Source organism: Muntiacus reevesi, chromosome 17, assembly GCF_963930625.1.
Source record: "Muntiacus reevesi chromosome 17, mMunRee1.1, whole genome shotgun sequence".
NCBI classification, from domain to species: Eukaryota; Metazoa; Chordata; class Mammalia; order Artiodactyla; family Cervidae; genus Muntiacus; species Muntiacus reevesi.
This window is the reverse complement of record NC_089265.1, coordinates 21,783,285-21,797,028: the sequence shown is the minus strand read 5'-3', so window position 1 is coordinate 21,797,028 and position 13,744 is coordinate 21,783,285. Positions and strand designations below refer to the sequence as shown.

Here is a 13,744-nt window from a genome sequence, read left to right as displayed (position 1 = left end):
TTATATTGTTAGATTTTGTGAAAGAGTCTTTATTTCTAAGAGTTTTACAATTTTAGAAAAAAAAATTTTTTTGTATAAGCTAAGGTTGTGTGAACTTTTTTTAGGCCTTAACCATAAGCAGGAAGACATTGCATTCTTTACCAACCTTAATATATTGCTTGATTTGGCAATCTCCAACTATCCAGAATATACCAAGGTAAAGACTAAGTCATATCTCTAGGCAGGCAAATGTATGTTACACAGGCCATGCATAAAAGTTTATGATTTCTCTTGTAGGATGCCCTTGTTACCATTTCTGAGGGCCAATGTATATTTATTTTGTACATACTTCGAAGAATCTAAATATCTAATTTTGCATACTAATGTAAGGATGCAGCAAGCAGGAAAATTCTTTCCTCTTCAGTTTGTACCTTTAGAATTGTTTGTACATGAAATTTTCCCCATAATGACAGAATATCTGTGAGATAGGATTCTTAGGTATTTTCATAATCTAGTTTCAAAGAATTAAACAATGTTACTAAATTTTTACCCTTTCTTTTCTCACATTAAAATTTTTTCTATAAGGAATATATTTTTTGGCATCATGAGAAAATAACAGGCACCTAGTTGTATTCAAACGCAGGGCATACAATTGTAGATACAATGCAAGTATGTAAAAGTATATAGGAAAAAAATAAACTAAAGTAAGTATACTAACATTTCAGTAGGAATTATATTTAATTTGTGCAACTAAATAGTGATTATTTGTTCTTTCTGTGATTTTCCAATATGCTACCAGAGAATGCATTCAACTCTGCTCAGAAGAAATATCATGGGAGCCATACAGGCAATTTAAATTTTTCTAGAGTCCACATGAAAAGATTAAAAAGAAACAGGTGAAGTTAACTTTAACAATGTATTTTATTGAACACAAAACATCCAAATGTTATCATTTCAACACACTTCCTCACTTGGCCTCTTGTGGTTGATGTCATGGTGGGCAGCACAGCTCAAGATGGAGGGAGCAGCTTCCACAGAGCCAGGAGAATTCCCGAGTCTTCGGGGACCACGTAGAAGGAACTTCAATTGTTCACGAGTTATGTTCCAAGACCCAAGGGGATCAATGGTGGGAAAATCAGCTCAAGATGTATTCGGGATGCTTTTGAATGCCAGAGTGTGGCTTTGCACTTAATTGGAGAAGTCTCCAGCCAGACAGGGCGCTAGGTTGTGCCCTGGACAGAAGAATGGGCCCAGATATTGTTGGGAACCGAAGCAGGGAGAAGTCCTGCCCAGGTGCTCTCATGGCTGTAGAGACTGGAAGTAAAGACCAGGGTGAGGAACTGGAAGAAGGGGGTGGGTGGGAATTGTAAGCAAGAATTCCTTCTGCTTTCTTCCCTTTGTCCTCCTCCCAGTTACTGCTATTGTCATCATGAGCTGTTTCCTAATCGGTCTCTTTCAAATGCCTTCAGGGAGTTTATATTGATTTTTGTCAGTATAATTAATTATGCTATGAAAATCCTTGTTTGTATCCTTTGGTGCACTTTTGTATAGCCTTCTGTTGGGTATATGGCCTAGGATGAAGTAACTGGGTAATAGAATGTGCATATGTTCAGATGTAGTAGCTAATGATAAACATATTTTTTATAGTTTACACCCATTTGTATTCTCACTATGAAGAATATGGATTGTCAGTTGCATTACTTTCTTTTCAACCCCAGGTATTGCCAGTCTTCTTAGTTTTAGGCCTTCTAGTGAATCATAGTGATATCTTATTCGAGTTTTAATTCATATTGCCTAGTTATTAATAAGATTCAGCGCATTTTCATGTTTATTGACCATTTGGATATTTTCTTTGTGAGGGGCCTGTCCAAATCCCTTGCTGACTATCGCAGATAATGTTTTTTTTTTTAATCTAAAGATGATGTAATTGTGTACATACAAAATACAAAAGGACGTAGAAACTATTGAAATTTTAAAATAAATTTAACAATGTCACTGAAGAAAATATCAGTATTAAAATCAATCACATCTTTTTACAATAGCAATAAAAATTGGAAATTGCCATTTCAAAATGATACCACTGATAAGAAGATAAAAAGTCTACTACTGAGAAATTGTCAGAGCCTGGAGGTGCCTAAGGCAACACGGAAATTAAAGGTAATGTGCCATTCTAAATGGCATCCCAGCACAGAAAAACAATTTTGGGTATAAACTGAGGCAATCTGGAAATTCCCTTGAGTTTCACTGACTGGGACTCCATGCTTTCACTGCAGGATCCTGCTTGGATCCCTGGTTGGGGAACTATTTAATAAGATGTCACAAGTCTCACAGCCATAAATAAGTAAAAATGAAATTCCTGCAACCAGTGGGGCTGGGTGGGTGGGTACAGGAATAAGGACATCTGAATAAAGTGTAGATTTAAGTTTTTTTTTTAAAAATTAGCTTTGACAGGGCAATTTCTCTTTACTTCTGACCTCTAAGTACAAGTCTGTAATTGCACTTTTGACTCAAATTAGATGCCCTGAAAAAATAAGTTTCTTTCTCTAACATTGAGACAGGATGTTTTAAATCTTGATCATTAATGAGGTTAACCAACTTCTGTCTTTGTAAGTGAGCAAGGGACATGTAAGCATGTGATGAGGTAGTAAGTCTCAGTGAGAAGGGAAATCAGAGCATGCTATAGAAGACTGTCAAGGCCACCTCCTCCTGAGAAACAGTCATTTAATGAACAAACATTTGCTTAGCAAACATGTCCTCACCACATCGTAAGTAAAACAAATATTGTCATTTTCTTGGACTATTTTAAAACTCTCTCTCAATAAATTTTTGGTTCTGGCTTGCTTATATGTCTTGCACATTCTCTCTGAGATTCATTGCAATATATTTATGCTTTCTTATTGTTGCAAGTATGAATGAAATCTTTTCATGACATTTGCTAACTTTTAATGAACTAAGTTTTCCTTGCATTTTCATACACACACGCTTATGAGAATGACTAATTTTGTTTTTTTCTCTGATCAGCTTTGCAAACATTGTATAAAAGTTTGGTTGATTTTTCAAATTTTTAGATAAACAAATACATTGCCTGCAAATAAGAAAATAAGGTCTGAAAATAGCAATGTGATGACCCTATGGAGCAACTCCTGTTTGTTGTATATATTTGCACAACTACTTTCAAAAACATTATCTAGCAAAGTTGAAAATATGCATAGCCTATGGTCTATGACCCAGTCATATATGGATAGAAGAACTGGACCGTAAAGAAGGCTGAACACTGAAGAACTGATGCTTTTGAACTGTGGTGATGGAGAAGACTCCTGAGAGTCCCTTGAACTGCAGGGAGATCAAACCAGTCAATCCTAAAGGAAATCAACCCAGAACTTCCATTAGAAGGACTGATACAGAAACTGAAACTGCAATCCTCTGATGAACTGACTCAGAAAAGACCCTGATGCTGGGAAGGACTGAAGGCAGAAGGAGAGTGGGATGACAGAGGACACGATGGTTGGATGACATCTCTGATTCAATGGACATGAGTCTGAGCAAGCTCTGGGAGACGGTGAAGGACTGGGAAGTCCTGTTGCAGATCACTGGGGTCACAAAGAATCGGACATGAGTGAGCGACTGAACAGTGTGACCCAGTAAGTCCACTCTTAGCAGTTACCCTGGGAAAGAATCATGTAAATATGCATCAGTATAGAAGTAAAGAAAATTCAGATCAACAATATTCATAAGAGTCCCAAACTAGTTGCAGCCCAAATACCCATTAAAATTGCATAAATACTTTATCTATCCTGATCATAGGGTTAGTAATAACAATAAAAAGTAAGAACCACAGCTAAATACACAAATATAGCAGTGATTGAAAGATACTCACCTCAGAAGAAAATGTATACTACTTATATAAATTTAAAGATAGCCCAAACTAGACTGGAGACATTTTCCTCGGCAACCTAGAGAGCACCTGTGAAGCTTCAGGACCATGATGGGAAGTCCGTCTCCAGCTTGAGGGAAGAGCGTGTCTTCCCAGCTTCCAACTGCGGCGTAGCTCTCTCCCTCTCGCAGGACCTGAGGCTGACTCTGCCCAGGGCAGGGTTGCCCTGTGCTCACAGCCGACATCTGTGGGCCAGCGCCCCTCCTCAGGCCTCCCACCGGGTGGGGAGATGGACAATGTGCAGAGAGATCTAAGTGCCCCTGGTCGCAGCCTCTTCTCTCCTCCCTTTCCTCACACTGAGGACATCATTCACAGGCCATGGACAATACTCATCGCCCAGTGTGTCCTGCTCACTTCAGATGCAGCTGGGACTAGGTAGTTTGGTCGGGGCCTTGGCTAACTCTCCTAACTCCTCTAGGACGTACCCAACCAGAGGATCCTCCATCTGCACCCCTGTGACTCTCAGAATGCTCCCATAAGAGGGTCGAAGGCCCAGGAACAGGCAGGAGCAGCCCATGCCTTGGTTTCAGTGTTTGCTGCCCGGACCCGCTGCTGCTGCTAGTCAGACTGGCCCATCAGAACATGGCCCATCTGCATCAAGCCTGCATTTACTTTTCCCTTCTGATTCCAGGTTGTTCTCTGAGCTGGACTCTGAATTCTCAGAATCACTATCAAGGGAGCATTGAGTTAGGTCAAACTAAGGTTGGGAAAACAGTGAAAAGGACAACACATTGGCTGCAGCTGCTGAACAAGCCTCAGCAGCCCACTGCCCCACCCAGCTGACTTGAGGCCACTCTCCCTGTGTGAGTTCTGGGTGAGTTTCCTGTCTCTGAGGCAGTTTCTGAATCCTCTTTAAGGTGAAAGAGCCCAAAGCAAAGCCATCTACATACTTAAAACCGATAAGTGACTTGAGTTTTGTTACTTCATCAGAGATTGTGTAATGAACCCCAGAAGGCAAAAATAGCAATGAAGCTGATTCAACAAGTGAAAAGGAAACTAAATGCAAGCTGCCAAACGGGATTTCAGGATCCAGGCTGGGAATCCCCTCTGGCCCAGCCTCCTGGCTGGGTTGAGTGCACAGCGCAGGGCATCCTCCTGACTGTCTCCCAGACGCCTGTGTCTTCCTGGCTGAAACTCTGAGCTCCTAAACTCCAGGGAGAACCAAGAATCCAGTGAGGGTGGGGGTGAGTCCTTGTAGACAGCTGGGCTGTGTGCCAAGTAGGAATGTTTCCCTCTAGAACCTGGGTGTTGTTGCAACAGGCTTGGCCTCATCATCACCGTAAATGGCTATTTCTCCTCTCACTGTGCAGTGGGTGAGCTGCAGGAATCTGTCTCTGAACAGCTCTCTGGGAACTGCCTCATCTTCCTGACCACAGACCCAGAACGTCAGGAAATAATCTTCTAACCAGATTCAAGTAGAAGAGTTAACATAAGGAGTACTTGGGAAGTGTCTGGTACCATTCTGAGTATGTGCTACAGATTAAAGCGTTTAATCTTACCACACTTTCAAGATAAGATTTTAAGAGTATCTTAGTTTTGCAGTTAAGACATAATGCAGCAGTTTATAACTAGGCAATCTATTTTTATGTACTAATGAAGAAAAATCTTAAAGATCTATTTGCAAGTAAATATAAATAAATGAAAAACTGGAGTATATGAAAAATTTATAAATGTGATATATGTTAGTATGTCCATATGTGTAGGTTTATGAACCAAATATGAAAATGTCTAGAAGGATACCCATTAAATTGTTAACAGTATAGGATTAGGGTGCATCCTCCTAGGTGTCAAGGGTAGGCATTCCTTTGTGTGAATTATTTAAAAGTTTAGCCATGACATGTGTGTTTAATATATATAAATAAGCATAAGAAACCCTCTTTACTTCTTTTGAGTCACATTTATCATGGCAGCTGCTGGTTCTCACATCTCTGAGCTGTCTCTGCAATCCGCAGCCTGCCTTGCTCTTCTTGCCTCCATTGGAACAGTTTTTAGGAAGACCCTTTTCTCAGAAATGGCCAAGTGTAAAAAACTTGGCTCTCCCTTCCTCATCCTACTCCAGGATCCTAGATTCTACATATGCAGATTGACCTCCCATGATGTATGTGGTTCTCCACTAATCCTTGAAGGCACTCCAGTTCCTACAGGCCCCAAATGGGGAACTATGTGCATGACCTGGGGTTTTCTTCACTCATCTCCCTCCATCCTCTAATCTATGTCTCAGGAATCACATCCAGTCCCTCCTCAAATTGTGCCTTGTTCCTTCTATGGCCCAGGGTGGGTAACCCTGTTCAGTCTTTATTCAGGTGACTTCAGTGTAAGTTTATCTTGCAAGATCAGTCATTGGGTTAGATTATATTCAAAGGTGTGTGCAAGTCAGTCTACTTTTTTAAAATTACTTTTATTTCCACTACTTAAAAACAAATAGTAGTCTTCAACACTGTATAATACAAAACAACTACCTTATGAACAATAAAGATTTAAATGCTATGACCAGCCGAAATATTTGAAATAATTTAAGTAAATAAATAAATAGGACAACTTTTAAAGAAATGGAAAATGGATTCTAAACACTGTTTTAAGCAGTGATTGTAACATAACATTTAATATACATTTAAATAAATCCATATGTTAGCTATCACATATTTTTCATCTGACACAAAGATAGTTAAAGATTGCACTTTGAGTCTTAGAAAATAGCCGTTTAGTTAACCAGATGAACAGTTTTCAGATTCAACATCTTCTTTATTTCCTGAGTTTTCCAATGAGCTTCTTAACCAAGATGAAACACCTTCTGATTTCTAGGCTGACAAACTCCCAGGCAAGGAGGCTGCATTCTTTCTCTTTGAGATGCAGTGATTCACTAGAAGTAACTCTTCCCAGCCAATCTGGAGTTCTCACTCGCTAGAGGTGAGTGTTCCGTCGTCCTTCCCTCCCTCAGACATGTGTCCAGCTCCTCCAGCTGCTGATCAAGTCCCTCGAGGAATCTGTCCAGGAGGCTCTCGTCCCGACCTGCAGAGGAGCCCGAGGTGCTGAAGAGCTGGAAGGTCAGCTGGAGCAACCCGTGCACAGCCACTGTGGCTTGTGTCTTCTCAGCCTGGCCCGTGCTCCACGGTCTGAGGAGATCTGGTCAGTCCTGTCCCTCAAACAGGACACGGTGGACACTCTCTCCACCTGATTCCAGCGTGTGAAGCTTTCCAGATTGCCGCGGTTCGCAGGCAGCTCGCAGCCCAGAGAGCATGTGGGGCTGGAGCAGAGCATCCCCAGGGCCAGCAGCACAGAGACGGGGAGGGCCACGGGGATGCTGGGGGCTCTGCAGGGCTGCCTGGAGGGAGGTCTAGGCAAGTTCTGAGGACTTGGGGTGATGGGCGGCTCTTGAAGAGTGAGCAGAGAAGCTTTCCTTTTCTGGGTTTTTCCACATTTCCCCCTTTCCTTTCTTTTTCTACTCTTTGTAATGAAATGAATTATAAATGCTCATTTTTGCCATGAGTGCCTGGGGTGGGGACATCAAATCATGTGTGCTGCTGTGCTTGATAGCTATAGAGATGTATAGCCTGCTTCTCACACCTCCTTAGTTGTTCCTGGGGAGAAGCGTCTGGTGAAATTCAGAGAAGGCAGAAATATTCATACAATATATATATGGTGGCTTTTCCAGGTCACTAAGAGATATTCAGCATAAAAAGAGCTTATAAAAGAAGCTTTTGATTGTTCTCAGTTTTTCCTTATTTACTCTTTTCTCCCTTCTTAAAAAAATTTCAGTTGTGTGTACCTTTACGATATCACCTGAGTAGGCCTTAATCTCACAGGAGACATTATAGGGAACACTAGGACTGATATTATTTGTTAAAAATGAATTATGTTGCAACTATAATCTGCAAGGCACTTTTTTAGGTGCTGGTAGTCCTAAAAAATTCAATTTTGCCTTTGTTTATTTCTCTTTCTCCTCTACCACTACAATATTTCACAGGAAACTTTGCCTCAGTCATTGTGTGATAGTCCAGATAATCTCATTCCCTTAAACATTTCACTGGGAACTGATAACCTATCATACACTCAGGGATACTGAGGCTGCAACTACATTCAGCCCTTATAATGACATGTCTTTACCAATTCTGTAAGGTACAGATAATTTTTAATAATATTAATGACAGAAAATTTCACATGCATCCTCTCAGCAAAGTGTTTTTAATAAACATTACATTAACCTTCACAGCTTCCCTATGAGATCATTACTATAGTTACTGACATGTTTGCAAATAAGGAAACTGAAAACTCAGAGATTACTTAACTAGCTAACAGTCAGGATTACCTGCACAAGTGGTACTTGACCACTGTACTATTCAGCCTCCATGTTATTCCTCATTAACCTTAAGCAGTCTCCTTTAGCTATCCTATGTACCTTGTAATTAAGTAATCCATCTAATTATGTAACATTTGACTGCCCTGATTGATTGTAAGCTCCCTAAATGCAGTAATGGCACATGTGGAGTATCCAGGAAGGTGCCTGTCCTCCGACTCTTTGCAACCCCATGGACTATAGCCTGCAAGGTTCCTCTGTCTATGGAATTTTCCAGGCAAGAGTACTGGAGTGGGTTGCCGTTTCCTTTTCCAGGGGATCTTCTCAACCCAGGGATTGAACCCAGGTCTCTCTCATTGCAGGCTTTACCATCTGAGATACCAGGGAAGCCCCCATATTTGAAGACTCTTTCCAAAAATGATAATCTTCTGAAAACAAAGATAGTAAGAGTAAATTTAAATGGATTTTTTTAACTTTCTGGATAATTTCTCAAAATATTTCCTCAGATGGAAACAGGGACTCTCAAAGTTCAGTTGTTGCCAAGGTGCTTCTGCTGTGTCCAACTCTTTGTGAAGCTATGGACCATAGTCTGCCAGGCTTCTCTGTAGATCTCAACAAAACACCACTTGAAATATAGGACTGGAAGTTAGCAAGTGCAATGGGAACTGTGTCCTCTTCAATTGTAGTGTAAATGATTGTAATGTTCCTGGAACGAACAAACGACACTTTTGTGACAAAGAAGAATAGGAATTGGAGAGGAAGAACTTACTAAGTTCCTCTAAGATACCAAGCACTTTGTCAGAGCAGACAGCTCAGTCCAGTGCTTGAGACAGTGGACACGGGGGCAAGATTGCCTAGGTTGATGTCCCAGCTCCATCCTTCACTGGCTATGTGACCTTCAGCACCCTGGTTTTCCTCTTGTGTGGAAATGATAATCATATTTGTTTCACTGGATTGTTTTGAAGCTTGAATGACGTAGCGTGCTTCTGACCATGCCTGGACTAAGTATATAAGCATTCAGTATCTGTTAGCTGTTCCCATGAGGGGGAAAATTCCCACGTGCAACTATGGGAACTGGATCGAATTTCCCTGAGATGACCTGCTTCCCTTCCTTTAATTCTCAGCTCACTGGTCAACATTATTACATATAATCTCATCTCTTATGTGAACATGATATCCTGTCCAAATCACTTTTACCTAATAGCTTCCAGGTAATAGCTGAACTCACACATGAATAAAATGACTGTCCAATGTATAACCCAGTCTCTTTCATGATGAGTTAATAGGTCTATATCCTCAGAATCAGATAACATACATGAAGAGTGAGAACTGTAAACAGACAAATTAAAATAAATAAATAGATACTGGGATTTAACAAAGCTGACAATTAGCCTCTTAGGTAACACTCTGCCTAAGAGCCTGCTACCCTCCTCTGGCTCTGCCTACGGCTAAGCAGTCTCTTGTGGGGTGGTCTGAAATCTGTCACTCTGTGGAGCTCTTCATCCCCATTTGTGTAGTTAGGGGACATTTTGTCATTTAAACAGAGCAGATGTCACTGTAGTTGTTTTCAATTACATTGTTTACTTTCCTTTTACCTTTGTGCATTACTTTTTCATTTACTGCTTTCTTTTATTTTCTAGGAATGTTCAATGAGAGTGGAAAGTTTTGATATCTTGAAAAATCACAGAAGAAATACATTTCCTCTTCTTTTCACTTACATTTTCTCTTTCTTTATTTTTGCAACAAACCTCAAAAGTGAAATTGAAAAGACTGCAGAAGCATTAGGACAGCTTTTACAAAGTGAAATACAAATGACAAAGAAGAGGTAACAATATGAATATTATATAAAAGTGGCAAAGAAAAGTGGGTTGCTTAGACATAGTAAGGATTATTACCTGGACTAATACAGAGAGGCTGCCTGATAGGGCCCACATGGGGTCTCAATGGTGAGATGGCTCATTATGTCAACCTTGCAAACAGACAATAACATCACAGTGATCTGTGAGACTGACCAAATTGCCCAAATGGCATTCTGTTTTCTCACTGGTGCCTATCTCCTCAAAGCTACAAGACCACCAGATTCTAGACCTCCAGCTATATGACCACAGGACTCAACTACAGGTGAAAAATTAACCATCCCTTCAGAAAATTTTTCATTGCTGGGGTATAAGTAGGATCCTGCCAGAAAGGGAGGAAGCTGGTTCTCCAAAACGGCCAGTCATCCTCTCCTTTCCCTCTAGTAAATTTCCCTTTTCCTGCCTGACTGCCCAACTCGCTCTCTTTTTATCTGACTCACGTTACACTGCCGAAAAACAGCAAAGACACATTCTAAACACCTGAACCCTTGGAGGGAGTGGTGGTTACACTTCATTCTCTTGAGAGTGAATTTTGGAGGATTGATCATCTGAAAGAGGAGAGTGAAAACGTTGGCATAAAACTCAACATTCAGAAAACTAAGATCATGGCATTTGGTCCCATCACTTCATGGCAAATAGATCAAGAAACAGTGACAGATTTTATTTTGGGGGGCTCCAAAATCAGTGCAGATGGTGACTGTAGCCATGAAATTAAAAGACACTTGCTCCTTGGAAGGAAAGTTATGACCAACCTAGACAGCATATTAAAAGCAAAGACATTACTTTGCCAACAAAGATCTGTCTAATCAAAGCAATGTTTTCTCTAGTAGTCATGTGTGGAGGTGAGAGTTGGACTATAAGAAAGCTGAGTGCCAAAGAATTGATGCTTTTGAACTGTGGGATTGGAGAAGCCTCTTAGAGTCCCTTGGACAGCAAGGAGATCAGTCCTTCCTAAAGGAAATCAGTCCTGATTATTCATTGAAAGGACTGGTGCCTAAGCTGAAACTCCAATACTTTGGCCACCTGATGCAAAGAACTGACTCATTGGAAAAGACCCTGATGCTGGGAAAGATTAAAAGTGGGAGGAGAAGGGGGTAACAGAGGATGAGATGGCTGGATGGCATCCCTGACCCAATGGACATAAGTCTGAATAATCTCCTGTAGTAAGTGATAGACAGGGAGGCCTGGGATGCTGCAGTCCATGGGGTTGCAAAGAGTCGGACATGACTGAGCGACTGAACTGAACTGAAATGAAATGAATCACCTGTTATAGTCTGAGCTTGTACCCAGGAAGGGTTAATTTTGAATTTACACTGGATCTGCTTCTATGACTTTAACTCTTTGTGTTATTGGAGAAGACTCTTGAGTGTCCCTTGGACTGCAAAGAGATCCAACCAATCCATCTAAAAGGAGATCAGTCCTAAGTGTTCATTGGATGGACTGATGTTGATGCTGAAACTCCAATACTGTGGTCACCTGATGCGAAGAGCTGACTCATTTGAAAAGACCCTAATGCTGGGAAAGATTGAGGGCAGGAGGAGAAGGTGACGACAGAGGATGAGATGGTTGGAAGGCATCACTGACTCAAAGGACATGAGTTTGGGTAAACTCCGGGAGTTGATGATGGACAGGGAGGCCTGGCGTGCTACGGTCAATGGGGTCGCAGAGTCGGACATGACTGAGAGACTGAACTGAACCGAATTGAACTGAAACAGCCAAAATGGTCTGCCTCAGGGGGATAGCCTGCCACCGCTCACCTGTGAAGGACTATGACTCTGTGTGTGGCAATGGCACAGGCGCCCTACTTGGCTACTTACCAGGCGGCCCAGAAATTCACATTTGGGAAGGGCAGAATCACAGATAGGTGTGACATCTTTGTTTGCTGACATGACATGAGATATTCCATTTCACACACCCATGAAATGATTGTAAGGAAGTTCAATTAACACATGCCCCTACCTGAGGCTTACTAAACATTCTGGGAGATATTTACAGGAATTAAAAGGTCCTTTTCTTTGTTTCCTCACCTCCCCCATCTCTGATTCATAAAAGAATCTGACATTCAGGGCCGGACAAAATGGTTATTTTGAGGCATTAGCCTTCCATCTTCTCAGTCAGCCAGTCCGGAATAAAGTCCCGTCCAGATCCCCATACCTCGTCTTGGATTCATTGATTTATGTTGCAGCAAGCAGAACAATTTGGACTCTGTAACAAACTCAGCAAATTTTTGGTACTTAATAAATGCTTCGTAATTTTCTCATTTATGGAGAGTAAATAAAACCAACTTTGACAAATTAAAAGTTCTGCCGCAGAGAGTAAGGTAGGTCCACACATGTAAAGCTCAGGAATTTTTCGCATCCGATGGGCTCTTTCAAGAGGAATATGAAGAGGCAGGCAAAAGAAGATTTAAAAAGGAAATCTAAAAATGTTTCCTTAAAAGTTGATCTTAACATCAGGAAGAAAGTTCCAATATCTATTAATATATCATTAGTTCAAAGTTCCTGAGATGATAAGCATTCCGTTGAATTAGAACATCTACTTTTTAAATGAATACATCTTCCTTTAACTGTAAGGATACAGAAGAGTGGAAATTTATGACAGCTTTCCAGGCTGTTGAAGTGACAGGGAAGCCCCAAATCAGGTACTACACAGATCTGGGAAAATTTAGGATATGAAAATTTGGGGATTTAATATTTAAGAGGCGATCCTTCAATGAAATGGAGGTGTAACCAAGTTTGCAATCGCTCATCTCAACTTGAACGCTTCCTTGTGGAACTGACCAATGTTTCTTCATTTCCTCAGTGATGACACTGATGATACTCATCTCTAACCCCATCTCCGCCTCTGAGTCCTTGACCTGCCTCAGAGCCTTACTTAGAAAAGCAGGAGACCTTCACACATGTAGATCAAATAAGCACAATCTCTCTCTTTCCTACCTGGGGTACAGGATAGACTTCAGCTTCCGTCAGGAACAGGTGAGTGGCAGCCAGCTCCAGGAGGCCCAGGCCTTCTCTGTGCTCCACGAGATGCTCCAGCAGAGCTTCAACCTCTTCCACACAGAGCGCTCCTCTGCTGCCTGGGACACCACCCTCCTGGAGCAGCTCTGCACTGGACTCCATCAGCAGCTGGACGACCTGGATGCCTGCCTGGGGCAGGTGACGGGAGAGGAAGACTCTGCCCTGGGAAGGACAGGCCCCACACAGGCCGTGAGGAGGTACTTCCAGGGCATCCATGTCTACCTTCAAGAGAAGGAATACTGCTACTTCACCTGGGAAATCGTCAGAGTGGAAATCACGAGCCAATTTCTCTGTGTTAACAAGCTCCTAAAAAACTCAGGAAGTAAGAAGGAAGCTGATTCTCAGTGACTTGTGTCCAAGCTCAGACTCTTCATTGTTCAGTCATTTCCAGAATTGTGATTTCTGCCTTTGCTATGAATTAGTTTGAGTGATATTTGGCATCAGTACTAATATTGGGAATATTGATATCCAACTGCTTTTAGAATTAGAGGAACTATATCTGATACCCTGTGGCTGAATCTTATGCAATAACATGTTTTGTGTGAATGTAATTCCTTTATTTATATTAATTCATTTTTATGGTACTTGTTGTTATATGTTCTATTTATAATGTAAGAATATATAATTTTCTTTAATAAAAATCTACCTTTTTTGACTTGTGAAA

General features: G+C 41.2%; 1 protein-coding gene across 11 annotated transcripts in view; it reads left to right on the top strand.

The window, feature by feature from the left end:
- LOC136148257 (interferon omega-1-like) overlaps nt 1-13,744 on the top strand; it is a 107,630-nt gene extending 93,886 nt beyond the window's left edge. For 3 of the 11 annotated variants that reach the window (XM_065907710.1, XM_065907711.1, XM_065907709.1), the window contains exons 2-4: nt 2,022-2,136; nt 4,545-4,727; nt 6,716-13,744. In XM_065907710.1, the coding sequence (XP_065763782.1) occupies nt 12,868-13,428 (561 nt within the window). In that variant the 5' untranslated portion in view covers nt 2,022-2,136; nt 4,545-4,727; nt 6,716-12,867 and the 3' untranslated portion in view covers nt 13,429-13,744. Of the gene's footprint in view, nt 1-778; nt 2,137-4,544; nt 4,728-6,715 lie in introns of all 11 variants that reach the window. The other 8 variants (XM_065907708.1, XM_065907701.1, XM_065907706.1 and 5 more) reach the window with 7 other exon arrangements.